At 43.9% G+C, this 27,050-nt stretch overlaps 1 protein-coding gene across 2 annotated transcripts in view; it reads right to left on the bottom strand.

The window, feature by feature from the left end:
* LOC146832982 (complement C3-like) overlaps positions 1-27,050 on the bottom strand; it is a 1,287,425-nt gene that overhangs the window by 948,166 nt on the left and 312,209 nt on the right. For both annotated transcript variants that reach the window (XM_085600525.1, XM_085600526.1), the window contains exons 11-12: positions 4,194-4,340; positions 3,160-3,372 (exon numbers count right to left, since the gene is read on the bottom strand). In XM_085600525.1, the coding sequence (XP_085456651.1) occupies positions 3,160-3,372; positions 4,194-4,340 (360 nt within the window). The remainder of the gene's footprint in view (positions 1-3,159; positions 3,373-4,193; positions 4,341-27,050) is intronic.

Below are 27,050 nucleotides of genomic sequence, written 5' to 3'. Positions count from 1 at the left end.
GGCTTTTTTGGTGGAGTCTCCTTCTCTTTGGTCGTCGTTTTTGGCGTCAAGCGTTTTGGCTCCGAAACTTTCGGCTCCAAAGATTTACTCTTTGGTAACAATGGAATGGTTACCACACATGCTTCGGTTTAGACGCCGAAGGTTTGGGCTCGGCACAGGCATGGGGCAGACTTGAGACAGAAGGCTTTTCCCTTTGTTTCAGCGCCGGGCCCGAGGACGGGATGTCTGAAATTTTTTCTCGGTGCCGACCTTGGCCCGAAGGCAGAGGAGGGACCAGAGCCTTTTTCCTCATGTGTTGTTGGGACAAGGGGGTTTCTCTACTCACAGTACGCTGACCCGCTGTAACTTGCTCTTCTTCTTCCATGTCAGAGTCGGGTTCGGACAAAGAGATATGCACTGCTTCTTCTTCGGCTCCTTTAGCGTGTAATTCTTCTCTGTCTAAATCTCCGACAAAGATGTCTGGTGCGGAACCGCTCTGATGTTGCATTTCGTGACGCTGAGCCCGACGGTCACAGAGTGTCTACATCAATTGAAACGATTAGCACGCGTCACCGTCTTTTTCATCGTGTACCTGGGATAAGCAGAGGTTGCACACTTCGGGCAAGTCGGTGCGCGGAAACTCAGCGCGACACCCGGACAGAGCTTGAAAGGAGTCCGTTCCATCGACTGCTAGCGAGCTTGGCACGGGTAGGCCCAACGGCCCGCCATGAGTTTTCCAATCGAAGACCTTTGATTTGAAATGATACATGCAGAATGGGAAACGCGATCGAGAAACATTACCATTGAGGGTAGTGGATTGCACGTCGAAGGGAAACCGAGACACCCTAAACACGCTCATTACAAATACCAAATCACAAATGATAAATGCCTTTGTATATTTAAAAAAAGCATTTTTTCGGTGGCAAACTTGCAACCGTAAAATGCTTTGCTTAAACAATTGTTTTCTTAACAATTCTTTTCTTAAAAAACATCCTAAAACTCAAAAATTGCATTTTTGTTTGCTGATTTTATGATCACCTTGTTTTTCACACATATTTCATTCTGCCTTATCTGATACCGTTTGAGATATGACTGTGTCTGTCACCTTTAAAAAGACTTTTTCTTGTGCTGTTCACTCCTTCCCACCTACTTGTTTGTCCACAGTTTTTTTGCACAATCTATGGGCTGTTAAGCCATGTCCAACGCTGGACTGTTAAAGAGTAGCTTCTCAGCATATTCCAAGATTTTTTTTTGACCATTCCCTCTGGTTGTACAGTTTACAAATAAGGATCCTATAGTATTTGTTTGAACTGTCAGGTCTTCGCTGAGACAAGAGGAGGAAGGTCATTTACCTTCCAGTTCCCTGGCAGTAGACAATTTGGAACATGCAGTGAAAGAGAGGTAGGCAAACAATATTTTTTGTTCTTTTACATCAGGTGCTTTGGGCCTCCATGAGGCTGTGAGCTAATCCTGAACTGAGGAGATGTGATTCTGAGTGGACATCATGGATTGTGCTCAGGCCGATTCTAGGTTGGTAGTGTCTGTGCCAAGCTAGTGTTCACCAAGAAGTATCAATGACACTTACAGCTTTTCATCCCCAAAAAGTATTTTTTATGGGATCAATGCATGATCCTAAAATAAAGTATAAAATGTAACATCTTTATACAGTGTTCAAGTTCTACATGTTTTATAGTACAATATACACATATGACCAGTATTTTTAGCATGTATTAAAATGACAGCGAGCACTCTGGTCCCAGTACAGTTACGAAATCCCACCTGAACTAGGAATAGCAAGCATATCAATGAAAGTCGGCCTGGTTGTTAGAAACTAACGATTGCCTTTTAATGTTCCGGCAGCAACCCTCTCGGCTTTCAAAGGGTGGCAGAGATCCCCCTGTGGGCTGCTAGAGTGAATAACTTCATCACCCTGCAGGGACCCTTTTTACCATTCCAGGAAGTAGTGTCAGAGAGAGGACTGACAGTACACCACTTCTATGTGGTACTGCCAGTGTATTACAGAAGGGTAATGCAAACGTTTGTGGCCCTTTCTGTAATACCAAAGTGCCCAGGGACTGCAAAAAGCAGTTGCAAATGCTCATTCTTCCCTTATGACACTTTCTAAAATATGAAGGACAGGGTATTCACAGGCCCAGAAGCCACAAAGTCTGGATACATAAAGCCCACTAACTTGCTGTGGCCTAAGTGAACAAACCTTTCAGCCTCTCACTCAGCCATCTAAGTACCAGTTGGATAAATATCAACACTTTCTCTGCACCATTAGTGCTGTTTGCATCAACCCAGGGACTGTCCACCAGCCCTGCCATCAAATCTTGTTTAATGAATGTCAATATATTTTCCCTGCTTAGCAAGAGCTATTCCAATGACCCTAAAACCATTCCTTCACCCATCTCTATAAGTCCTGTTTGGATGTATCTCTGGATCCTCCTGTTGAAAAGTAGTCTGTGTCCTGGTTGGATATACCCAGGAACCCCTCCTTGTCCATCTCACTGACTGTTTGAACCCCAAGACCAGCCTTTTAAATAGAGATCTAATAGCCCAATATTGAATCCTAAAATATCGACCCACAACAAAATTCACTTGCCCAATATTATCAAGGTAAGTAGATGTGGAGTCAGAATAGTACCAACGTTTGTGATGAATGTCCTGTCTGCCTTATTAAAAGTGTATAGGGCCTCTATCCACACTAAATAGGGCTGACATGACATCCACTGATTTCCTGTATTTGTCCCGCATGCTCCAAAGTCTAAATAATACCATCAATCTTTACTCCCTTATGGCAGATATTGTACCAGCTGACATCTTGCAGTCCATATTGTTGGAGGTCAACACCTAGCTACATGAGTTCTAGCTCCAGGCATCTCATTTGATTAAGCACAGAACCCACCCTTATCCCAGCTCCTCAGGCCATAATCTTGTTTGATGAACATTAAGAAATGTGCTCAGCCTCATAACTCCTAATGAAATAATCTTCAACCCCCCCCCCCTTTCTAGGTCCATTGGCCCTGGTTGGATGAATTTTAGAACCCATCCCTTGCACCAGCTTTCCTAGTCTTGGTTCAATGAAGCACAAGACCCTCCCCTAAGCTAGTTCCTGGAGATCAAGCCACAGGATCATCTTTCTTCCCTGATTTCTCCATTGCTGTAATGTATCCTTACTATGTAAGTGAAGGACTTAATCTGGTTCTCTATGGCCAGGTCACTGCTCTTCACAATGAAGTCCACATTCAGGTGGTCGCCCACTCTCAGATCATTGGCAGTGACTCCGATGTGGAGGTAGTTCTTGGAGCTTCCTTGCGCCTTGTATGCAATTGCCTTCATTGTTGCCCTCGCCTGACGATCATCTTGGTACCAAGGATGATTTGTGGCAACCTGAAAAATTAAGATTATCATAGTTAGATCACTGTTTGAAGAAACACTGGCTTAAACTTTTATCCAGATGTGCCAACTGCCCAACATTAATCTAATGCAACAGTGCTGTGATTCCTATTTGTCAGTTGATGGATTTGCCTTTTGTTTCCCAATGTCTGCTTTGCAACCTATGTCTCTGCTCCTCAGTATCTATTCTCTGTTCCACAGCTCCTCAGTAACCTTAGATGCCTGGCTGTATAGTGTACATTGTCCTTGTGTTAGAAGTGTCCATAAGCACGTGAGAGTCACCCATCTGTGTGAGAGTAGCTCGTATGTGTGTTTGATGGTTGTCAGTGTTTGCAAGTGACAGCCATCCCCGCTATGTGCCCAACTATAGGTGGCCCAGTAAATTCCAATCCTTGCACAAACACATGGAAAATATAGAGTGAAAAAGATCCAGAACTACTACAACATGTGGATTTTGAATCAGTAATGATCAAAATCTTCACGATATGCTTACTTTTCAAGGCATACACTCAGGATACATTATAGTTATCGTACCTGATAAATTCTGAACAACTCGGTGTCACATTTTATCAGAAGCTATTATTATTCTGTCTGATACTGGGGCACTCATCATTGGGCCCCAATTGTGGGAATGATCCCATCTGATCATGCGGCACTCACAAACAGACCCTAACAGTGAGAATTATCCCTGTATGTTAGCGTCATCACTCTGAGTGTGAAGATATTCCTCAGTTGGTGACGGCAAGGCCTTTGTGTGATGAATGTCTATCTTTGTATAAGGTATGGTGTTTCAATGTCAGCATTTGGTTACTCACAGTAATGGGTAACTCTTCAATATTGGATGCTGTGTGTATTGTGAACTTAGTGGTCCCATCTGCCTGAGTTATGCCTTCAATGTCTCCAGGGGTAGCAAGTACCAGGATGCCATGAGCAGGAGAGCCATCAGGGTTTGTAACGAGGACCTGAGAAGAAAACAGAACTTAGTGAGGCTGGAAGTCTGCTCTGTGACTAGTGCTTAGATAATCCAACACAACAGTTATTCCGCATACAGACCGGAGCATTGATAAAATCTTCATCACACACTGGCTCAATAAACACTATAATCATCTACAGTATCACAAACTTCTACAGAAACAGTAAAGAAAGAACAAAGGAAAATCAGCACCATGAGCAATGTATGGGTAATAGAGTGATCATTGGCCCAATGGTTATGTAGCTATGGGGACAAGAAAGAGATTTTAAATTCACTTACATAAGTGTTTTATTTGCCCAAAAATATATTAAAAAAAATTACCAACTACCCATTTGGAGTGACGTTCTTTTGGTGAACGTTTGATTGTGATATGGCTGTTTTTAGTATTCTCAACTGTTTATTGCCCCAAAACACAAGAAAAATGTGTAACCATAGCTAGGTGCTACGTGGGCAGCCAGCCACCAACAATACCTGTTACTCAATAGCAACACAGCACTATATGCTTCATGATATGGAACTATTCTCTGAGCATCAACTGCATAAAAAACAAAAATATCAGCTGGTCATTAAAACTAGAGTGGAGGTATGAAGGATAGGCAGACAAAATAAACTCAAAAGTAACCATGGCAGAAAACACTGTCTTAGAGTCTAGTTCCCACAGTCCCATACCAATGCCCTCCTAAACCCATGACAGACACTCATCTCAGATAAGAAGCATTTGTACACAGACTCACCCCCATCAAACTCAAGAAATGAGGAGACAATAACCACAGCAGTGGAACTATCCCCTCTGCAAACTTCACAGTGGTGAACCCCTCACACATTCCACTTCTTCTGTCAAGAAAAAATGTACATATTCATGTGCACCAATGTTAGTCTAGTGGGGAGATCGAGCCAATATTAAAATGTACATATTCATGTGCACCAATGTTAGTCTAGTGGGGAGATCGAGCCAATATTAATGCTCAATGAGTTCAGTTCTTTTTAATACACACCATGATCCACTTCCTCAGCAAATTGCTCTGGCATAGGTGTGGGGATACAATGAAAAGTAACTTCCTAGACAATAATTTTGTACAGCATTTCTAAATTTATGTGTCAAAGTGAAGTAACTAAATGTAACAACAAAGTAATTAAAAAAGTAAACATTTTTATTTTTTACATATCAAGTTTCACAGGTTATAAAAATCATTGTATTATATGTAAACACACAGTTTCTTTGTGATTTATTACAAAGTTCTCATAAAAACACTTTAAAAAGGACAATCCCGTGGCTGAAATACTTAATCTTCGATGCGCTTTTCGGCATAAAGTACGCCTTCGTCAGGAAAACCCACAAATCTTTGTATTTAATAGCCATGGGTTTGATATGCCAGGAAATAGTAGTTTTATTAAATGTTCCGATGCAGCTGAGGACCTTTTATCTTATTTATAGGTCCAAAAAGAATGTGCTAACACTGGTCATTTCTTGGAATCAGATATACTGTCTTTGGTTTTTTGAGCAGCGCTTTATGTCGTAATAAGGACCTGGTTTTTGATTTATAAATCTCATGTGTTAGAGTCCAAAGAAACGGTCCGCATAGATGGCGGGTTTCTGATAAAAACGGTAATTTATCCTTATTCTTTAAATCGCATAGATGGGCCGCATCAGGCTGATATGGGGCCGGCGTAAAGGTAGATGCCGAAAAACAAATGGTGTGGGGATAGCAATATCTGATTTTCCCATAAAAGATTGCCTTCTGTTAAACTACTTATTTCAGAATGTGCGCCCTCGTCTCCATGTTCCTTGGAATCATCACCTGTGTTCCATCTTTCCCACTTCCTTGTAGGTGTTACTTAAACCCTGAAAATATGAAACCTTCTAGCTCGCCGTGCAGCTCTTGTAGGGTATGAAGTATCTTTTCTGTTTTCTTCTGTACAGAATCCTCAGGGACCATTGCTGTGATCCCACGAGATCCTTAACTAGGCCCCTGTTAGAAATGAGGGTCTCTGATTGGCAGAGGTATGCACCTGGTCCAAGTAGGGATCCTTCCTTCTAGTCAGGGTAAGGGGGATACCCTTCTAAAATAACCCCTGCTCACCCCCCCTTGGTAGTTTGGCAAGAGCAGTCAGGCTTATCTCAGACACAATGTGTAAAGCATTTGCACATAACACACAGAAATACAGTTTCATTAATCCCAAAGAGTTCTGATGTTCTGGGGTCAGGGCCCGAATATTTATAACACATTTCCCTTTGAAGTTGATACAAACAAAGTTCACCTGGCACACATAAACAAGATCTGCCTGGCTCAGGTCAGGTTAACTACAGGAGGGGAAGACAGCTTTGTGGAAGGCAGCTACAGTCCATTCAGGTGCAAGCATCAACTTCTCCCTCTACTCTAAATGCAGCCAGGTCTATTCAAACTGGATATGAGTCACCCAGGAAAGGCAGGACACACCTCAAACACCTCAAACCCCACTTGTGTCTGTCTAGTGTGAATTTACATCCCCTGCTCCTGTCACTCTGAAACCAGACGGTGAATACACAAATCGCAGAGGCACACAGGATGGTTAAGGTAGAAAATGCATACTTTCTAAAAGTGGCATTTTCAAACACACAATATAAAAATCATCTTTACTAAAAGATGTATCTTTAAATTCTGAGTTCAGGAAGCCTAAACGCCATATCTCTATCTTGTCGCAATGGAAAGTTATGCTTGTAAGTCATTACAAGGCAACTACTCTTGCTTCCAGCCTCATCCACATTCTCAGCTCAGAAATCTGCTTATATTTTGTGGTGTTATAGGTCCACCAGGTGAGTTACTGCATAGCTCAGGGCCTGTTCTGTCCCAAACCCTATTCCTGTCTGAATTGCTAACTTGGCCTGTGAGGCACTGGCCACACTAGCAATGCTCCCAGTCTTGTCACTCAGATCACAGGGGAGAGTAGTGATTCAGATGAGAAATGCTCACTTGTCTGGCTGTTTTTTCTTTTAACAGCTTTATTGGCATTTCAAAATTACATACAGAGACTTTATCAGGAATAATCTAAATAATATCTTACCCAAAGGGTATATTCACAACACGCTTTAGCATATTCTATACATTATTCCGAATAATACACAGTGATATAATAAAGCATGATGTCGACTACTCCCCAAAACCAACTCCCTGGAGTGAATCTCTGTTTTACGTGTCATCATATAATTTACATACAAGCCGATATAAACCCTAAACTCCCCCTACCCCCCAATTGGATGTCTGCATTTCCTTTTCCATCTTTGTAGTGTCCGGCCTGTCCAGCTGCATTACGTATGTGTGTCTCCTATGAATCTCTGTCACTGCGGTCCTTATCTCTAGCTACTACTCCTTCACGGGGGGCCTTTAAGTCCGCACTCACTGCTGTCCATGCCTGGATATTGTCTTCTAATTTGTCGTCTCTGCGGACTAGCTTCATTCTTACTTTCTCGGCTGTTTCCCACTCACATATATCATGCAACCATCTTTCACACTGCTGTTTTATGTTCATTAAAATTCTGCTGCTTCTAAAATACTTGGTAGTGGTGTATTGAAATAGGTAGGTCCTTCTCTTTAAAAATATAGGATACCAAGTATATCCTATATTCAGTCAGTCAGTCAATATGTCTAGATCAACCAGTTAGATCTGAAACCAGGGTATTGCAATTTATATTGAAATAATCAAAGTCATTGCAATGATGATGTATCCATAATGTGATTTGTGTTAATAAAAGTTTGGAAAATCAGAAATTGTTTAAATAATACAATTTGTCAGTGTGCTACTTGAAATTAAAATGAAAATAGCGATCCAAATGAGATATTTGAAATTAAAATGCTAATAGCCATCCAAATGAGACATTTTAAAACTAAAGTTTCATATCAAATGTTCTATTTCTAAAAATAGAAATTGTGTAAAATAATAGCACCATCGATCAAGAAGCAACTTTATTTGAATGGTTCTCTCTAGGTTAATGTCTTGGGCCAGGGACTGTCAAGTTATTTCTGAAGTACAGTACGGCTTCTGCCCTACTAGCGGGATGGTCGAGAAACTTTTGAAATGGTATTGTATAGTAAACAAATATACAGTGGCAAGATTGGGAGCTATACACTTGGCTTTCAAGGTCTTGAGCTCAGCTTTCGACCGGGTTAATGGCGAAAGCTGTGTCCCATTAACATGAATTAGGGAATTTAAAAAGATACTGTTCTTTTTTTATGAGATCTTCATCTGAACTTGTCTGCCACCGTAAGGGAGAATATAAAGAGGACTTTTCACTTTTAATTTAAATGTAAATAAATTGGAGCAGGTATTGGTAGTTGGGGGGGCGTGATTTGCCTTTGGTAGGTAGACAACCTGTTCCAGCATTCCTCTACGCTGATGACACGGTTCTGGTCTCAAGAACAGCCCAAGGCTTGCAGCTTTTTATTAGAATCTTTTGTTAATACATAGATAGTTTAGATTTGAGTATCAACGCTTTAAAGTCACATACAAGGACAGTATGATCCAAATAAGCAGTACTTACCCAACATTCCACCTGTTCTTTTTTTCTCTCTATAGACAGGAATGGGACGAGGTGCTGGTGTGCTGGACAGGGGTGGCGGTCTTGATGGTCCCCGTTTGGTTGTCCTGGACGGGTGTGGATGGTGTGCCTTCCGGCAGGCCGGGCTTGCCAGGAGCCTTAGATTTTGCGGGCGGGCTCTTTGACATGCGCGCCTGCCGGGCCTTTGCAGCTAGTGCGCTGGCCTCCCAGTCAACTCTAGGTTACCGGGTGCATCTTCCTGGTGGCCAGACCGAGGAGGAGACGTGCCGCGGTGGATGCATGGCTGCTTGGTACTGTGCTGGTGTGCACCTGGGGTGCCTGCCGGATGGTGTGGTGTCTTTCCTGCTGCCCAGGTGCTGGTGGCATGTGCCTAGGATGGCTTTTCAGGCGTTGTTCTGGCAGGAAATGTGATTAGGAGTGTCCGCCTACCCCGGGGGTAAGTACCGCATATGGGTTTGCCTGTTTCCTTTCTTTCTGGGTCAGTGCATTGTATTTTGGGTCCAATCTCTGCAACTTTCTTCTTCTGTTTTAGGATGCCAGCTAAGGGTTATGCACATGGCTACACTCTCAGACTCTCACTAGGCAGATTGAGGGTTCCAGTCTAGGTTTTGCAGTCTCATTTCTCTGCAAATTAAACCTGCGTTACCTCATGTTTGCCTTTGTGGGCCAGTGGGTGTGTCCCAGGCTTCCGGTCAATGTTGCCTCTATGCTTCCTTCTTTGTGATTCTGTGCATTCTGGGGCAGGGTCCTGTGTGTGTTGGTGTCACATGGGGCAGGGTTTGGTGGGCTGTTGTCCCTCTAATAGCAGCACTGTTTCCTGGGTCAGAGTTTCACTGTTTTGTTGTCGTCCTTGACACTTGCTCCCAAGCTGTCTTGTTGTGTTTAGGGCTGGCTGGCTCTTCCTGTGCTTTGGGTTTCGGGTTTGTCCCTCTTCCGACCCTCCGTGTGTGACAAACTCCGGGTCTTGTTGTGGGGCTTTGACTGTTGCCTCTGTTTTGTTTTGGGCTTGGCTGTTCTGTTTTAAAGCCCTTGCTTGTCCAGGCCACTGGGTTGGTGGTGCATTCTCTCCCTGTCTTCCGGTGGGATGCTTGCTGCTTGGGTCGGGGCGCTCTTGCGTTAGTGGTCCTGCTGCCTTTGGGGTTACCATTTGGGTTTCTGCCTGTCACCCTTTCTGGCTTTCTTCCACCTCCTGGTGCCTTGTTTGGGTGTGGGTCCTCCAGGCACGCTGGGGGCCTGGTGGTTCTGTGCTGGGGGTCCATGCCAGCCTCCCTGCCTATTGCTTTTTGCCTGTGTTCTGCATAGGCCTTCCCAGGGTGCGGGATGGGCCATGGGATCCTCCTGCCCCAGCGGGTTGCTTGGCTTCGGCCCTGACTTCCCGGCCACTTTTTTCAGGGTGTTGCCTCTGTTGCCTTGTTGTGGCTGGTTTCAATGTCTTTCTTTCTGCCCTGGGTGGTTTCTCCTCTGCTCCTGCCCTTCCCTGGCTTGTGCTTGGCCCTGGCTTTGGTGTGCCTGTGAGGACTGCTTGGCTCCCGCTCTGGCTTCTTGCCCTTTTCTGTTGCCTCTATTACCTGGTTGTTGCTGGTTTTGGCAGCTTTTTCGCTCCCCTCAGTGGTTGGGGGTTTTTGGGGTTGTGGCTGTTGGTCCTATCCTGCCACTTCTGGGCTTGTGGGGAGGCCATGATGGTGGCCTCCTGTTTTTGCTGGACTGTCTGTGGTTCAGTCGGCTGGCTTTTTGATCCCTGTGGGGGAGTCTGCAGGGTTGGGCTGTGTTTGTTTCTCCTGTTCTTTTTCTACTGGCAGGGTTTCTGCTATGGAGCTGTCATTGGGTTTGGTCTAGGACCTTCTGCTACTGGTATTGAGGCTCGTTTAGAGTGGACCCTTGAAGTGGTCCATGGTTCCCTGGGCAGGTTGGTTGGCTGGCTGTTTGGTTGAGGGGTTTCCTTCCACCAGGTTCCTGGTTGGCGCTTTGTTCCGTGGCCCTTGGCCAGTCTATTGGTTCTGGCATGTCTGGTGACAGTTTGCTGTTTGTGTACTCTGTTGTATGTCTCTTCTCTTGTGGTTGCTGTATGGGTCTTCTCCAGGGCTGTTGTTTTTCCTCCTTCGGTCGCCCCTGGGTTTGTAGGAGGATTGTCCTCCTAGGAGTGTGTTGTTTAGGGAAGGGTCTTCCCTTGTCCTTTCCAGTTCAGTTGCGGATGGGGTTTGGCTGCCTGGTCCTCCTGGTTGGTCTTTCAGCGGCTGGTTTTCTTTTTGGTACGCGGGCCTGTTCCCTTCTGGCTCCAAGTTTCCCCGATGTTCTTGCATGTTCCTTGACCTTTGCCTCTTGTCCTGCCCTTTCTCTCTGGCTCCTTCTCCCGTAATGGGTGCTCGGCGGTCGTCCTGTGTTGGCACTGGTAGTTGGTGCTGGATGTTCTTGTCCTGGGGCCTGGTCCTCCTCTGTGGGGTTTCGGTGTCGGTGTCCTCTGGACTCTCTGGGGGCCAGGTCAGTCTGGTTGGGAGGTGGCTGGAGTTTGGTCAGTGCTTCCTCCCTTCCTGTTTTGGTCTGTCTGGCCCCGCCCTGGGTTGGTCCTTTGGGTTTGTGCCTTTGCCCTGTTGACTGGACCTCTCCTCTTTTTTGAATTGGTCTCCGGTGGAACTCCCCGATGGTGTTGGGGTTTGTTCTGTGGTTGTCCCAGGGGCAGTGGGATCTTCCCTTGTTTCCCATCGTCTTTCTTTGGGGTTGGTTGCGTGTCTGTTTGACTTTCAGGGCATCCCTTCCGGTTTTTGCTTGGGATCGCTCTGTGTCAGCTCTGCTGCAGGGTCCGTATGTCTGCTTGGTGGTGCTGGGTTTGTCGGCCTTTTGTCCAGTGGGCGCCCTTGTGGGTTGTTCGTGTCCTTTTGGGGTTTTGTCTTTTCTGGTCCTTTGGGTGCTGGTAATTTTGGTTGTTTCAGCCCCTGTTTCTCTTCCGGGACCTTGACTTTGGGATTTTTGGGGTGCCTCCTTTTCGGCCTTGGTTTTCTTTGCCTTGTCGCTTCGTGGCATGCTCCTTTCTGCTTGGTGGTTTGGGGGTTACCTTCAGTGGGGCCTGGGTGCCCTGTATGTCCTTTTCTCTGGTTGACTGCCTCCTTGGTGCCTCTAGCGCCTTCTGCTTTCTGGGGTACTGGGTTCCGGTCCTTGGTTGTGTCTCTGTTGGCTTGTTCCTGGCTTGCTGGTGTGTCTGGCAGCTTTGGGTCTTCTTACATGTACGGCCTACTCGCGGTCCTGTTGTTGGCGGTCTCTGGTGCTTGCTTGGTGGGTGGTCCTCCTACTTTATTGGTTCGGGGGGTTCCTGGTGGAGGCGCTGTAGGTTTTTCTGTTTTTTCACCTTGGTCATTTCCTGCTTGTTTTGGGGGGGGTGAACCTGCGTTTTGGTTGATTGCTGTCCGGGCTGTGTGCTCTCCCTGTTGTTTCCTGCGGTTATCCCATTTGCTTCACTTAGGATGCAGCTTTCAGTGTGGTTTCCTTGGTGTGTTCGAGGATTTTGGAAGGCCAGGTTTCTGGCTTTCGCATTCTCCACAAGTAATGAAAAGGACGAGGATAGGAGGGACCAGTAATCTTCATTACAAAACCACCTTCCCGCCCAGGCGGCCTTCCTGTTGGGGGCGTGGTAGTTCAGGCAGAATGCTGGTTAAGTACTGCTTATGTGTTCCCAGTGGGAGGGGTTAGGGCACCAGCATTCCTCAGTTCTTTTTTTCTGTCGGGAGAGGATTATCTCCGCAAGTAATGAATGGGACAAGGACAGGGGGACCAGGAGTAATGAAGATTACCGGTAGGTAATAGGGCATTATTCAGATTAGATGGCTCATTCTCTGGCTGTCTGTGTAGTTAAAGTCTGAATTAGAGCTGAATCGGATGAGCATTAAGGATTGTCTGAGTCTTGATCATGCCCCTGGGATGTTATTGCTTGGATATGTCCAGGTATGTTTTTTAAAGTTTGGTTGTCCTGATTTGCTTTTCAAACCAGAGCGTATTGTTAGAGCTGATATAGCCTGGGTCAAACATGCTTTTATAACTGAGAAACGAAACGAGAGGGAATCACATGCTTTCCAGAAGCCATCTTTTAGATCATTTGTTTTATGAGAAACTACCATGTCTGTTGAACCATATCTTGTGCTTGAAGTTTCCAATTCCCATTATTGTGTTACTTACTCGTTATATGCTGAACATATTTTATCATCTGCTGCAAGTAGCTAAGGAGTGAACTAGTGATGTGGACTGTTCCTATTTATTTATTTTCCTTCTCTCCTTAATGTTATTTCTGTTCCTTGCTTTGTAACTTAATCATTTGTTACAAATAAGTAGAGAAAGTCTTTAAAATAGCATAGTTGTGAATGCTTCCAAATTAGTAGCAATGTGGCTGAATAGACCATGGTTGGCTTGCTTGAGTCATTGGGCAACATAGCACATTCTATCTCTGGGCTGAACTAGAAAACATAAACAACATCTCTGGTGACATCCTCTATGCCATTCAGACTAACAATACAGTCACTGTCAATGGGTAAATTTGTTATTTCGCAGTATTTTTCAGGTTTGTTTATTTCCTAAACCTGATTGGGTTCATTAAATACTCTCAATTCATGTTTCCTGTGCCAGGCATGTAAAAACGTATGACTTCCATGAATATTCGCAGGAGTGACAACTAGACTTAAGTTTTTCATCCCTAGTCTAGCTCCTCAAATCCACTTGTTAGACTAGAAATTGTTTAGGCTTACACAGTGCTCCAAGGAAGCATTTGCTGCGCCATTTTCTATTTGGGCGCCATTTTTGGCTGTTCGAAACTGATTTAGTTCAATTCTGAGAAATGCTCCTCCCTGGGTTTCGTTTGTTGACTTGGGTTTTGTTTCAGTAATGAGCACACTGTTCATGTTAGCACATAGCTTTCTCACTAGATAGAGGCCCTCTCCTCGTTGTCTGGTGGCGGGCTCCGGATGGAACGACCTTGGACTATGTTACATTTTGTAAGATATGAGCGCTGAAACCGTTTTTTCTGTATTTCCCTGTTTAGCTGCACCTGCTTGGAAAATTCAATTGTGGGCGTGTTTTCGCCTGGTTACAAAATGTACATAATGTATCTTTATGCTTGTTGATTTCAATCCTCTTTGTAGCACTCCTAGCGAGTGTACAGATGGGGCTCCACTCTGAGTGAACATAAAATAAACAGTTATTGATTTGTATTCTCTACTGTCTGACTGACTCTTCATTTAGTACGGCAGGCTGGGAGGTAGTCATTACTGACCGGTGTGGCCCTAAAAGGGTTACTTTCTTCAGTTGGTGCCCGAACAGGAACTCCTTTGGGTGATTGAACCATCCCCTTTCCGCAGAAGGGGGGATGGCTGAGGGCATGGTGGGGTCGGACTGACAGCTCAGGGATCCCTGCAAGAAGAGGTTCTGTTACTCGCAGCTGCTCCTTCTGTCCCACCCTAGGGTGCCTCGCCCAGTGGTCATCCAGCCTGGAGTCCTGAACAGCAAAACCCTTGGATATTACCAATTGATCTGAAGAGTCGGCAGTGGAGAGCCGGTTCCTTTGTACTACTAATATGAAGTGAGTTTGTTTTGGTTTTTTGTGGCTATGGTACCGTTTGGGTTTGGTACAGTCTAAGGACTGTCTTGATAAAAAGTATTTGCAAATACTTTGCCAGGTAAAAATAACGATTTTGTTTTTCCATCACAATGCCTGGCCTTAGCAAGTTTTGGAATTTGTGTTGTCGTTGTTGTTCTGCAGATGCTCGATTGGAAGAAGCTCAACCTGCACCTACTGAAGGCAGCCCTAATTTTGATATGTATGTGAAACATGGCCTTGGTCCTATTATGTTTAGTACATTATGGCACAAATATACGAGGGACAATGCCAAGTTCCAGTGGCCTTTGATGGGTACCTTTGATGAACAAAATATTGGGTTTTACAGGAACAGCTGTTTAGGAGACGAAGTAGACAGTTGATGTTTGATTCTCTCCGAAATTGCCAGAAGGAGGCAAGACAGGGGCGGTTAAAGATGGAGAGGAAGCACGGAAAGGGAAAATGCAAACATTGACACAGAAAGCTATAGCATATGTTATAGAAAAACAGGAGTCAGGAATTGATTGTGAAGATAGGAGATTTCGGCTGCATATTGACAAGTCGTATTTGGCCAAAGAGGAAAAGGATACTTTTGTAGAGGAGCTGTTAGATACTTGACCCCCGCCTCCCTATGCCCCGCAGATGATATATCCCACTGTTCCTTTACAGTCACAGCAGCTTGTTACATCTGCTTCAGCCGTTCCCATATCTACAGCTGTTACTGCAACAGCTTTGGCTATGGCGTCCCCCTCCTTCTTTGTCCTCGCCAAATTTGATGACTGTGACCTCTAGTACATCTACTGTTCCAACTCCTGTGTCCTCTGTTCTCTCTCCTTCAGTGCAACAACTAACTACAGTTCTACCCACTACTTGTGTTGCTTCTCCTCCTATGGTTATTCATTCTCTGATATTTTTGGATGCTGACACACCAGTACGATGGTTTGAGGACAAGGATTGGGCGAAATTTAGGGAACTAATGGGTCCGTTGGTGTCTTCTGGAGTAGGTGAGAATGAGAAGGATGTATTAGCAAGGCAGGCTATGAAGTGGGCTCGTAATCCGGTTTATGGCACTGAGGATATTTGGCACATGTCCACTACATTGATTTACTTTTGGCGCACACATATTAAAATGGAGGCCCCACAAGTGTTATTTGATAAAAATGGATCATGTCTATGTAGCTGATTTAGTTCCAAGACAGGTGCTTGCAAATCTGGTCACTATAGTTTTTTATAGAGTTCGATTGTATGATAGGAGTCCCACTAAAATTACTCAGTCCCCATGCTTGTGGTTCATCCAATATACCATCTAGAAATACCTGAGTTAACGGATCAGCGTGGTAATGTCACTAGACCAGCCTTAGCTGCTAGTTTTCAGGAACAATGGGTTTATACTCTATGGAAAAGAAGTGAGGTTTTAGCCCTTAAGGTTATGTTGCCCGACCGTAGAATTTTTTTATAGCTTATTATAAGGAATTAACAGAGGCTGCTTCTTCTACTGATATTGAAATGTTTGTTGGTATTCTTGTTCTGGTCAATATTTGGAGACAGGTGCATACCCAAGATCATGTTGCCAAGTTGGGCGGTACATGGGATGGGATTAAAGGATGGGATCAGGAAAGGAAGCCAGGTGATAAACCCTGCGATGAGATACTTGCTTTGCTTGGTTGTATTTTTACATATATGCATACACTTATTCCACCCAAGAAGGTCAGCTGCGACAGATTGACGGCTTGTCGAGAGAAGAAGGATGAGCGTGTGTCTGATTTCTTTACTCAGTTTGAAGATACGTTTTTGTATTATACTGGGCAGGATATGTCCACTCAGGGAGGAGTCAGTTTGTTTGTTGACAAGTTTGTTACTAATCTTCTTCCTGCAATAATGACTCATTTGCAGGCATCTGAGAGTACTTGGTCTATGTCTCTCCCTCTGTTATTTTGAATATGGCCCAATATTATGAACATTGCGTTCAGGAGGAGAAGGATAAAAGTGATAAGAAACATAAGGACCTAAAGACGAAGGTATTGTTGCCACAAGCATTTAGGGGAAATGTAGGGGACGAGGAGGTCCTTCTAGACAACTTCCACGTACTAGGCAGCCTTCAATGACACCTTTGGGGCAGAATCAGTGTGCGTATTCTAAGGAGGAAGGACATTGGTGTAACCATGCCCTCTGCTTTTACAGAAGGTTGCGTCCCCTAGAGGACGAGGTTCTGGTGGTAGAGGTCGTGGGACTGATAAAACTCAGAATGCTGCGGATTCTCAGGGCCGCTCTGATAATAACTATTTTGACAACCCTAGAGACGGACAATATTATCATGATGATTATGACATGGATGATGTGACAGGTATGTCTTATAGCTAGGACAGCCAGGGACAGGGAGAGGGAGAGGGACCAGTTCATATACTTGTAGATCAGCGTGGTCCTTAGCTCACCGCAGATTTACAAGGCTCGACTAAGGACTAAGGAGTTTTTGGAGGACACAGGTGCAACAAAAAGTTCTGTTTCTCGACACATGGTCCCTGGGGCGGCTCTGTCTGGCCACAATAATGTTTTGGTAGGTTTTTCAGGTGTACAGATTGTAAGCCCTATTTCATGACCCCTTGCATTGACTGTTAGTCCTTGTATAGAAACTGGTGGTATATGTAATGCAACAAACATACATCCGTATCACCTGTAGCTCATAGTATGGGTGGTACCTCAGCAAATTCAGCGGAAGGGGCACATCCTGAGACAAACACTGTTTAGTACTCACATCCGGACCCATAGTAATATAAACACCTGCAGGGGAACAATAGATAGTAGCATGCAACTTCTGCAACAGATCCAAACCCATCAGATTTTCACCACAGTTAGATATTATCAAGAACAGAGATTGTGGAATCTTACATATATCACCAGTTTCTATACAAGTTAAAGGTAATGCTATTCTGCCCGGCATTCATCAGTATAAAATAACACAGGCAGAAGAACGGCTCTTCTTGAGATTATTCAGGATTTGATATGAAAGGGAGTAGTTGAAGAAACGTTTGCCAACACTTGTAATTGTCCTATTCCTCCGGTCCTTAAGAGGACACCCTTGGGTTCCTCTGAGACCCTTGACGATGTTTACCGCTTTGTGATTGATTTGCGTGAGGTTAATAAAATAGTAGTTCCACAATTTCCGGTGGTTCCTGATATCACTACGCTTTTAACGATGATTCCATATACTGCTAAGTTCTTTTCTGCCATTGATCTGAAAAATTCATTTTTTAGTATTCCTATCCATCCAGACAGTAGGTATTTGTTTGGGTTTACACTGGCCTGCAGAAGCTTTAGATTCTGTTGCGCCCTCAAGGCTATACAGAAAATCCTAGTATCTATAGTCAGGCATTAAAAAGTCATTTGTATTCACCATCGCTTCCTGCAGGAAATGTATTAGTGCAGTATGATGATGATCTACTAATTGCTTCTGATACAAAACAAGATTGTAAAGACAGTAGAGTCAAATTGTTGTTGCATTCGGCTCATCGTGGACATAAGGATTCTCTTTTTAAATTTCAGTATTGTCTACAGTAGGTCACCTATTTAGGTCCCCTACTGTCGAAGGAGGGTAGGAGGTTGACCCCGGCGCATTAGTACTATTATTAAAATGCCCATTCCACAAACTCAAAAAGATGTACGTGCTTTTATAGGTATTACTTCCTACTGTCCCCAGTGAATCCTAAACAACTGGTTATTAATCAAACCTTTGCTTGTATTAACAATGAAAGCAGTGCATGAGCCTTTGCCTTGGACGCTGGAATATCAGCAGTCTTTTGAGCAATTAAAAACTGCACTTTGACGGCTTCGGTACTTGGCACACCGAAATATAACAAACTGCCTGTGCTCTATGTTCATGAAATGGCTGGATGCGCGCTTTCTGTCTTAACACAGGAATATCAGGGTAAACAGCGGCCTTGTGCTTTTTTTTCTGCCGTGCTTGACCCTGTCGCAAGAGCCCTCCTGAACTGTCTGAGAGCGATCACGGCTGTGGCCACTTCAATCCGACAGTCGACTGGACTCATACTTGATACAGACCTCACAGTTATGGTAGCCCATGCTGTGGATACACTTTGGAATAAGACAACGACACAGTACCTCACCAGTGCACGTCTTACTGGCTATGAATTGACATTGTTTGCTAAACACATTACGATCAAGAGATGTGCCACTCTGAATCAAGCCACGTTACTAACCCTCCCTTCGGAAAATGATGATGTCGACAAACATGACTGTATTTTCCGGACAGAGGAAGAGACGAAAGGGCGGGTAGACCTGACTGATATTCCCTTATCTGACCCTCAAGGAGAACTATATGTTGATGGCTCTTGTTTTAAATTACCAGATAGCACTACCACTGCAGCTTATGCTATCACTACATTGCAGAAGTTAGTAGAGATCCCACGAGTTCCCTATCAGATGGCTCAAGATGCTGAGCTTACTGCCCTTATTTGAGCTTGCAAATTGAGTGAAGGGTTGGTTGTCAATATTTATACTAACAGCCAGTACGCATTCAGGGTCACGCATAATTTTGGGCTGCTTTGGGCAGGGAGAGGGTTTCTTACCTCCCATGGTACCAAGATTCAGCATGGGCACCTTATATTGTGGCTTTTGTCTGCTTTAACGCTCCTCAAGAAATTTGCAATGATCAAGTGCAGCGCCCATGGAAAGGTTACAGATGATGTGGGTAGAATAAATGTTTTTGAAGATAAGGAAGCTAAGGAAACGGCCCAAAGTAAAATGAAATGTACGTTTGTTGCAGGTCCAGCTAGGTGGGTTCCCAAGGTTGTTATGTTTGAGAATACCCTTAAGAGTGTAAAGGAAATACAAAGCGAAGCCACAATAGAGGAATTGATAAAATGGCGGGAGAGCACTTCACAGTTGAATGAGGAAGGGTGTTGGTTTGATAAATCGGGGCAACAGATATGGATGTTGCTGGATGCATATGTTCTGCCCATGATTACTATGGCACATGGTCCAGCTCCTATTACTGTAAAAGGCATTTGTAAATTGTTAGCCCCTGTGTGGCATAATGATGACATCTCTAAGATAGTTGCGCATTTGGTGGAATACTGCATGGTCTGTATGATGCATAATCCAGGGAAGGGTACCCCGACACCACCTGGTAATTTTGCACCACCCACTTTTCCTTTTGAAGTACTTAAAATGGACTACATCGAATTAGAGAGATGCAATAACCCAAAGTACGTTTTGGTACTTGTATGTGCGTTCAGTAAATGGGTTGAGGCCTATCGCACTAAAGATAATACAGCCATTAAGACTTTCCTCGTTTTGGCTTGCCCCGAGTTATCTCGATTGACAACGGAAGTCATTTTAATGGGAAAGTGATTAAATTGATTTGTGAAGGTTTGCATGTTAAACAGAAACTTCATGCTGCTAATCATCCACAGTCAGCGGGTTTGGTTGAGAAGTACAATGGTACTCTCAAACTAAAATTGTCAAAAATTCAGGAGACAACAGGGTTGAGAGGCCAGATACTCTACTGTTAGCTCTTCTGTCAACAAGAACCACAGCTCATTCTAGAACAGGATTGCCCCCTTATAAGTTTGTGTTTGGGTGCCTGGTGAATGTTTGGGGCATCCCACGTCTTCGTAAATACTCAGATATTGAACTTCCTGCGTTGCTTGATTATCTTGGCAAGTTAACAGAAAGTGTGCCTTCTATTCACCAAGAGGTGCAGGAGTCCCTACCTTCTGTACCAGAGGGTCCTGGGCACGACATTCAACCCAGAGATTTTATTCTCAGAAACTTCCAGTGGAAAAACAATTTGGAGCCTGAGCAGGTTCTGTTGGTGAAACGGACAGCTGTAAAGGTTGCTAGCTGAAAGAACTGGGTCCACGCTCCCCACTGCCGGAGGATTCCCTTGCCGTTGCCATACGACCAGTGGGTCAAGGAGGGTGTTGGCGACACTGAGTGCGAACAGGTGCCGAGGTTTGTCCCTTTCAGTGATGCCCAGCTGATCTCGACCCAGACAGATAAGGAGAACGATGATGTTTTGAATAAGAGTGCTCCCCCAGAAATACGAGCTATTCAAGAGCCTTTGTTTGTTGATCACCCGGTGCCTGGGGCAACCAGGTACAACTTACACCCTCGGCTGAGGGATACTGAGTCTAAGGAGAAGAAATATTAAGGATGGACTGCGCAAGATAGGTAGTACTGAGTCATAGTACCAACAAAATTAATTGAAATTAGTGAAAAATAATTTTGCATTGACTTTGCCTTTGATTGTTTGAGTATTAGTTAGGGAAAGCAGAAGTAAACCTTGAAGGTATACCATCTTTATCAACATGGGATAAATTAAAAGAATTTAGAACGGAGCAAGCTTCACCGCCGGTGCACAAGAGCGCCAACTGATTGATGGACAATAGGAGCCTGTACCAGTGAGGCTCTGATGGACACTGGGAACTTGTATATTTTCTTTGCATTTTCACCTCTTTGCAATTTATTATGCATCCCTTTGGTAGAAAGGTTGCCGAAGAAGAGTAGCCAATGGTTCTTGTTGCAAAGCATAATATGAGGTGGACACAGAGAAGCAAAATAATATGTGTAGTTCTTTTGATTCTGTTGATGAAAATATTGTGTGGGGTGTCATGGGTTTTGGAAAATGATCAAAATGTACCTGTATGCAGCAAGGGTAAGGTTATATTCCCGAAAAGAAACAAAAGAACAGCCCAAAGTAATGCATTTTTAGAGATGCATAAGAGGTTCTTCAGAGAGGGGACTGCTTGTTACCCCACTGAATCTGTCACTAGTCCGTGGACTGCATATCCATTGTCACTTGCAAACTATACTTACACTCAGCCACCCCAACTCACAGAAGTGTGTATGGTTTTGGTTATCCGGGGCCATGTCTATACCAAAGAAAGCCACTGGCAATGGGTTATCAAGGTGTGATAACAATACTTATTGTGACAAGTTCTATATGGAAAAACAGAATGTCACATTGGTGTGTTGGCATTACACGGAATTAATAGTTACGTGGGAGGCTGGTTATTATCCTACTTGTTGTCCCGTTGTGAATAACACTGATACTTCACTTTATTTAAACTGTTCAGGAATAGTGTTATACAAAAATATGATCCCTTTAATAAACAATAAGGATCAAGGTACTTTTGGCATGAGCTCCAGGTATGCAGCAGTGGATTATGAGGGACCGATTTATGCACACCCAGGGTTTCTTCTTTTTGTCAAATGGGAAGTATTCTAATGTTCATTATGGCACAGATGATGTAGTTCTTGGAATGGTGTTGCCATTGGGTGTACCTTGTAAATACGGTAAGCCTAACATAAAATGGGGTTAAAAGGACCCTGACGAAAGAATTCTGTGAGGGATTGACCGATGTAGAGGTCAATATTTATAGTAATGGGATCACTTTTGGATACATCCTTTCATCTATTTTCACATTGGGTGGTACTTCCATGGTCCGGGGTGAAAAGGCTGGAGAATACTTTGGATGTAATCTGCAAATTTTATCTAACACCACAGTAGCAGCATTGCGCGACATCACCACTCAGTTAGAGAGCATGCAAATATATTCAGAGCAAACTAGGTATGCATTAGATTTTATTCTGGCTAAAAGTGGTGGTGTATGCACGGTAGTGGGCGACCAGTGTGTAGTGGGGAATAGGGGTGGGCGGAATTTGCGAAATTCACTTTCGCAAATTATCGCGAAAATGTTAAAAATCTCCACAAACACGCGGAAATATCGCGAAGATGCGGAAGTTTTTTTCCCGCCTGTTCGCGGTATTTTCTGTATGGTCGCGGCTCACCAACTTACCCATGCGGTTACTCGCGGGCGCGGCCATCTTGTTTTCACTTGTCTCACGGTGCATGATCGCGAGAAGAAAGACGTGATCGCGCGACGCATGACGTTACTGCGGACGCGAACTGTCGCGAGACAGTGTAAATGGCTACTAACAATCCAACATCTCGTGGAGAACGCGACCGGATCGGGAAAACTTGTCGGCGAACGCGGGGATTCAGGTAAGGCGATCGCGCGCACGCGAGAATGTATTATTTTACAGCGCGAGCAAGAAACAAATTATCGCTAAGCTGCTGAATGCGGAAATTTTGACATTTTCACGCTTTCCGCGGAACGCGAAAATGCCACATTATCGCAATTTCCACGAACGGAACGGAATTTTGGCCCAGGCCTAGTGGGAAACAAGAATATGGGAAAAAATATCACCAATCACACACTAGGTATCCTTGAAAATGTCAAAGGAATGGAAAGTGGGAATTGGAGTTGGTCTCTTTTTTGGCAGCTTGGGCTGAATTATTGAAAAAGTGATTTATCCTATTGTGGTGTTGGTGCTTTGCTGTGTTCTTGTTCAGTGTCTTCCCTTTTCTTGTTCTTATTTTACCACTATTCTCACACCCAAAAAGAAGATATCAATTCATAGTACAAACGCTGCTATAATAATTCAAAAAGATAGTGAGGATCTTATGAATATCTATGAAGGAATTTTCGAGAATTCCACCCTCCTTACTGTTTCACTTCCTGATGTTGAAAGTATGGAGTGCTCATACCTGTTTATTTATGAGATTTCTTATTACTGTTTATAGTTTTGTTTTCTCTTGTTGTCATTAGAAAATGTTTTAGCTCATGCTAAAAGAAGGGTCTGTTAGAATAGAAATGGTTTAGGCTTACACAGTGCTCCATGGAAGTTAGCATTCGCTGTGCCATTTTCTGTTTGGGCGCCATTTTAAGCTGTTCGAAACTGATCTAGTTCAATTCCAAGAAATGCTCCTCTCTGGGTTTCGTTTCTTCTCTTTGGTTTTGTCTCAGTAATGAGCACACTGTTCAAGTTAGCACATAGCTTTCTCATTAGATAGAGGCCCTCTTCCCCTTGTATGGTGCCAGGCTCTGGATGGAACGACCTTGGACTGTTACTTTTTGTAAGATATGAGCGCTGAAACCGTTTTTCCTGTATTTTGCTGTTTAGCTGCACTTGCTTGGAAAATTCCACTGTGGACGTGTTTTCGCCTGGTTACGAAACGTACATAATGTATCATTATGCTTGTTAATTTCAGTCCTCCCTGTAGCACTCCTAGCGACGGTACAGACGGGGCTCCACTTTGAGTGCACATAAATAAACAGTTATTGGTTTGTATTCTCTACTGTCTGACCAACTCTTTATTTAGTACGGAAGGCTGGGAGTTGGTCATTACTGACCCAGGTGGCCCTACACGGGTTACTTCCTTCACACTCACTGAGGGCCTTATTTATGAGCCCTTCCATCACATTTACACTGCAGTTGTGTAACTTTTTGTGATGCTGCAGCAGCATAATTAATGCGCCACGTTGCATGATATTTACGAAGTGACACAACTAGGCAGATGTGTCACTTCGTAAACCCCTGCGCTACATTATACCTGCGTCAGGTATAATGCATGCAGGGTGGGCATTCCCCCGCATCAAAGCCTTGTAGAAGCATTGCATTCAAATCTATAAGATTTCAGTACGACACTTCTAGGACGTCATTGCGTCAAAACCTTATGCCTGCCTCATGGAAGGAGTAAGGGTGACGCAGTGCTATAATCATAGCCCTCCCCCCTGCATTGCTGGAGTGGCGTCATGCTTCCGACACAACTCCAGCAATTCATCAGTTTTTCGCCAACAGATACGTTAGTAATACAGACATCTCTGACATTCCTTGCAAACATGATGCGTCATAAAGTAAATATGAAGCATCCATCATGTTGCAAGGAGGGCGCAATGAAAACTTTAGCATTCCTGTTTTCACGCAGCAATGCAGCAGTTTTCATAGATAAGGCCTTGGGTATTTAAAAGAAATCAATCTGAATGAAGCAATGAGACCTTCCGGTATAGCATTCTTATTTCTCAAAAAAAGTAGCGTTTGCTACTGGAGATAAGAAAACAAAAGCACTTGTCGAGAGAGGGTCCTGACTCTGCATTGTTTACATCTGGGCTTGGCCGAAGCGGGTGTAAGAGCACATCTGTCTTGTATCACGGCTTACAGAAGGCTCTTTATCATAGTTCTCTTTTTCGCAGCTTATTAGTCAGCCAATGAAGCCAGTTTAGGTTCATCGCCAACCTAGTGAAGAACACAGGAACTCAATGCAGCCCTATCAAATTTACTGAGAGCTACTTATATACCAATGCACGGCAGTGATCTCAGAATCTTAACCTGGAAGGTAGTCTTTCTAATGCCATATTGATGGAGGCCTCTGACCCACTTAATCTCTTGCTCCATCAATCTCTCTCAGTCAATCACTCACTCACTCATTCTAAACATTTTTAAATACCTCCTACTCTGCCCTGGCATCTTCATACAAAGCTGCATGGCTGCAGCAGGGAAAATGGAACAACACTGTTGACAATTGTGGCCCCTATTTTATTAAAAGAAGTACATGCTCTACTTGGCAATGCAAAATTTGCTTGGCCTCTTCATATGGCAGCAATGAACGCTTTGGACAAGGCACACAAAACCCTTTACCATTCCTCTACGGCAAATGACCTTTACAATGCGGTTGTTACACTGCGATACATTTACATTGCGGTCCTTACAGCGCAAGTCGTCACAGCGACTTGCGCTGGATGGCGCTATACACTAAGGAATAGTATGATTTACTATTCCAACACATTCCTTACTGTTAAGTAGGCTGGAATTGGAATAGTAAATCATACTATTCCTAAGTCCAGTGCCTCTAGCGCAAGTCGTTGTAACGACTTGCGTTGTAATAACCACGATGTAACGTACCGCGATGTAAATGATCGTGTTGTAATGTCACATATTCTTCCTCTACAGAGAGTGAAACACTGATCACCTACTTGTACCATTACCCTCTTATCGTCAGGATGTCTTCAAGGCCAGGAAGTGAAGACTCAGCCAAATGAGACTTCAACCTTTCTTAAATGAGGAAAGGGTTTAAAGCTGTTCATGTGTTTTTATCCAATCTGCTACCTCAACCTCCGGCGATACCATAAGTTCGAAACATGTGGCTTGTCACTTTCGAAGTTGGCCAAATCGGACTTCTCTGCCTGAACTTTCTACCCTTCAAACCTCGAGCTCTGAGATGACAGTCTATGGCCCCTCCACACCTGAACCTTTGATCAGTGTGCACTGCATTTGAGACAAAGCAACTGTAGATTGACAAAGGGCAGCATATGCATAGAGGATAGATTAATGAGGCTCTTTGAGTAGAGCTCCATCTAGGTACAAGGCTGGTTACTTGGTGACTGGGGAAAGTGATACTGATGGTACAGAAGACTAGAGACAGATATGTGAATCTACATTTTGATGATCGAAGTCGGTGTTTTAACATCTTAGGAGCTCATTGCGATGGTGGTCGGAAAGGCTCTGAGGGGCATTAGGATTTTTCTAATCCATGTCGGAACCCATGTTTTCTACCGACTCGGAAACATTTCTGACCGAACGATTATGATAGAAGATGACCGTTTGGTCTTTCCGACTCAGTTCCGACCGACATTCGGAAACTCTGAATTGGTTGGAGCCGAATCGGTGAAGTCTATGGACCACGTTTCCGAGCGACGTATTATCATGTCGGATCAGTCAGTCTGTCCGACACGGAACGGCTGTTGGAAACTGACTTTGGGGTTCCATAGCAGGCCCTCCTTCACACGGAGGACTCTTGTTGGCGCCCGTGGGGGTACCCATGGGACCCCTCTTTACAGCCATGCACACTTTGAAAGGCACCATATGGTGCCTGCGAAAGGGTGCTAGGTTTTCTGCAACCACCCCTTTTTACAATGGGAGCCTTTGTTGTCAGTCGAACACAGGCTCCCATTGAAGGCAATGGGAGTCTGACCGAACGGTGCTCGGAAACATCGTAGTCGGACTCGCCGAAACCGATTCGGTCAAAACCGATTCCAACAAGGAGTCGGTCGAATGCTTTCTGACCAACATCGTAATGAGGCCCTTAGTTCAACAATGTTTCCACTCTAAACTTGGACTCAAAGTCAAAGTCAAAGAAGGCTTTATTCGATTGTTATATCAGACAATCAAAAAAGCACAATAAAAAAGAGAAATACATTTATCAGTACATACAGTAGAAATTTCATATAAAATATTCATTACTATTAATTAGTATACAGTACTAAAAAAAAAAAATACTTAAAACTGCATTAAACTGACAAAGCCCTCGTCCAACTAAACTAGTTAGGTGAGCATACATTTTCTTTGGCTAAGCACTTACTTTCGCTAAGCACTTTCTTCAAGGAAGTTACTATCCTAAAAACACTATGCTTGTTATCCAGGTGTTTTAGTGCCAAAAAAGCAGGTCGACACTGTCGGAGCCCGAACCATTTTAAGACAGGTACTAAGCACTTGCTCCTTACGTGGGATTAAAATCTATAAAAAAAGACAATGTGAATCGTAGATTGAACAGAAATATTATCACACGGGCATGGTTGGAGGTCTTGAGACCAGTCATTCATTTTAGGAAGGGTGACTAATCTATGAAAAAACCCCAACCTGAATCGAATTAGTAGAAACCTGTCATAAATGCCTGGTACAAAAGTTAAGTAGGTTTGAATATTAAAAGAAGTTAAAATCAGTTGGTTGTGCAG

Source organism: Triturus cristatus, chromosome 4_2 (assembly GCF_964204655.1).
Source record: "Triturus cristatus chromosome 4_2, aTriCri1.1, whole genome shotgun sequence".
In the NCBI taxonomy this organism is placed as follows: domain Eukaryota; kingdom Metazoa; phylum Chordata; class Amphibia; order Caudata; family Salamandridae; genus Triturus; species Triturus cristatus.
Note: the sequence above shows the minus strand (reverse complement) of the source record. Positions and strands in the feature narration are given on the sequence as shown.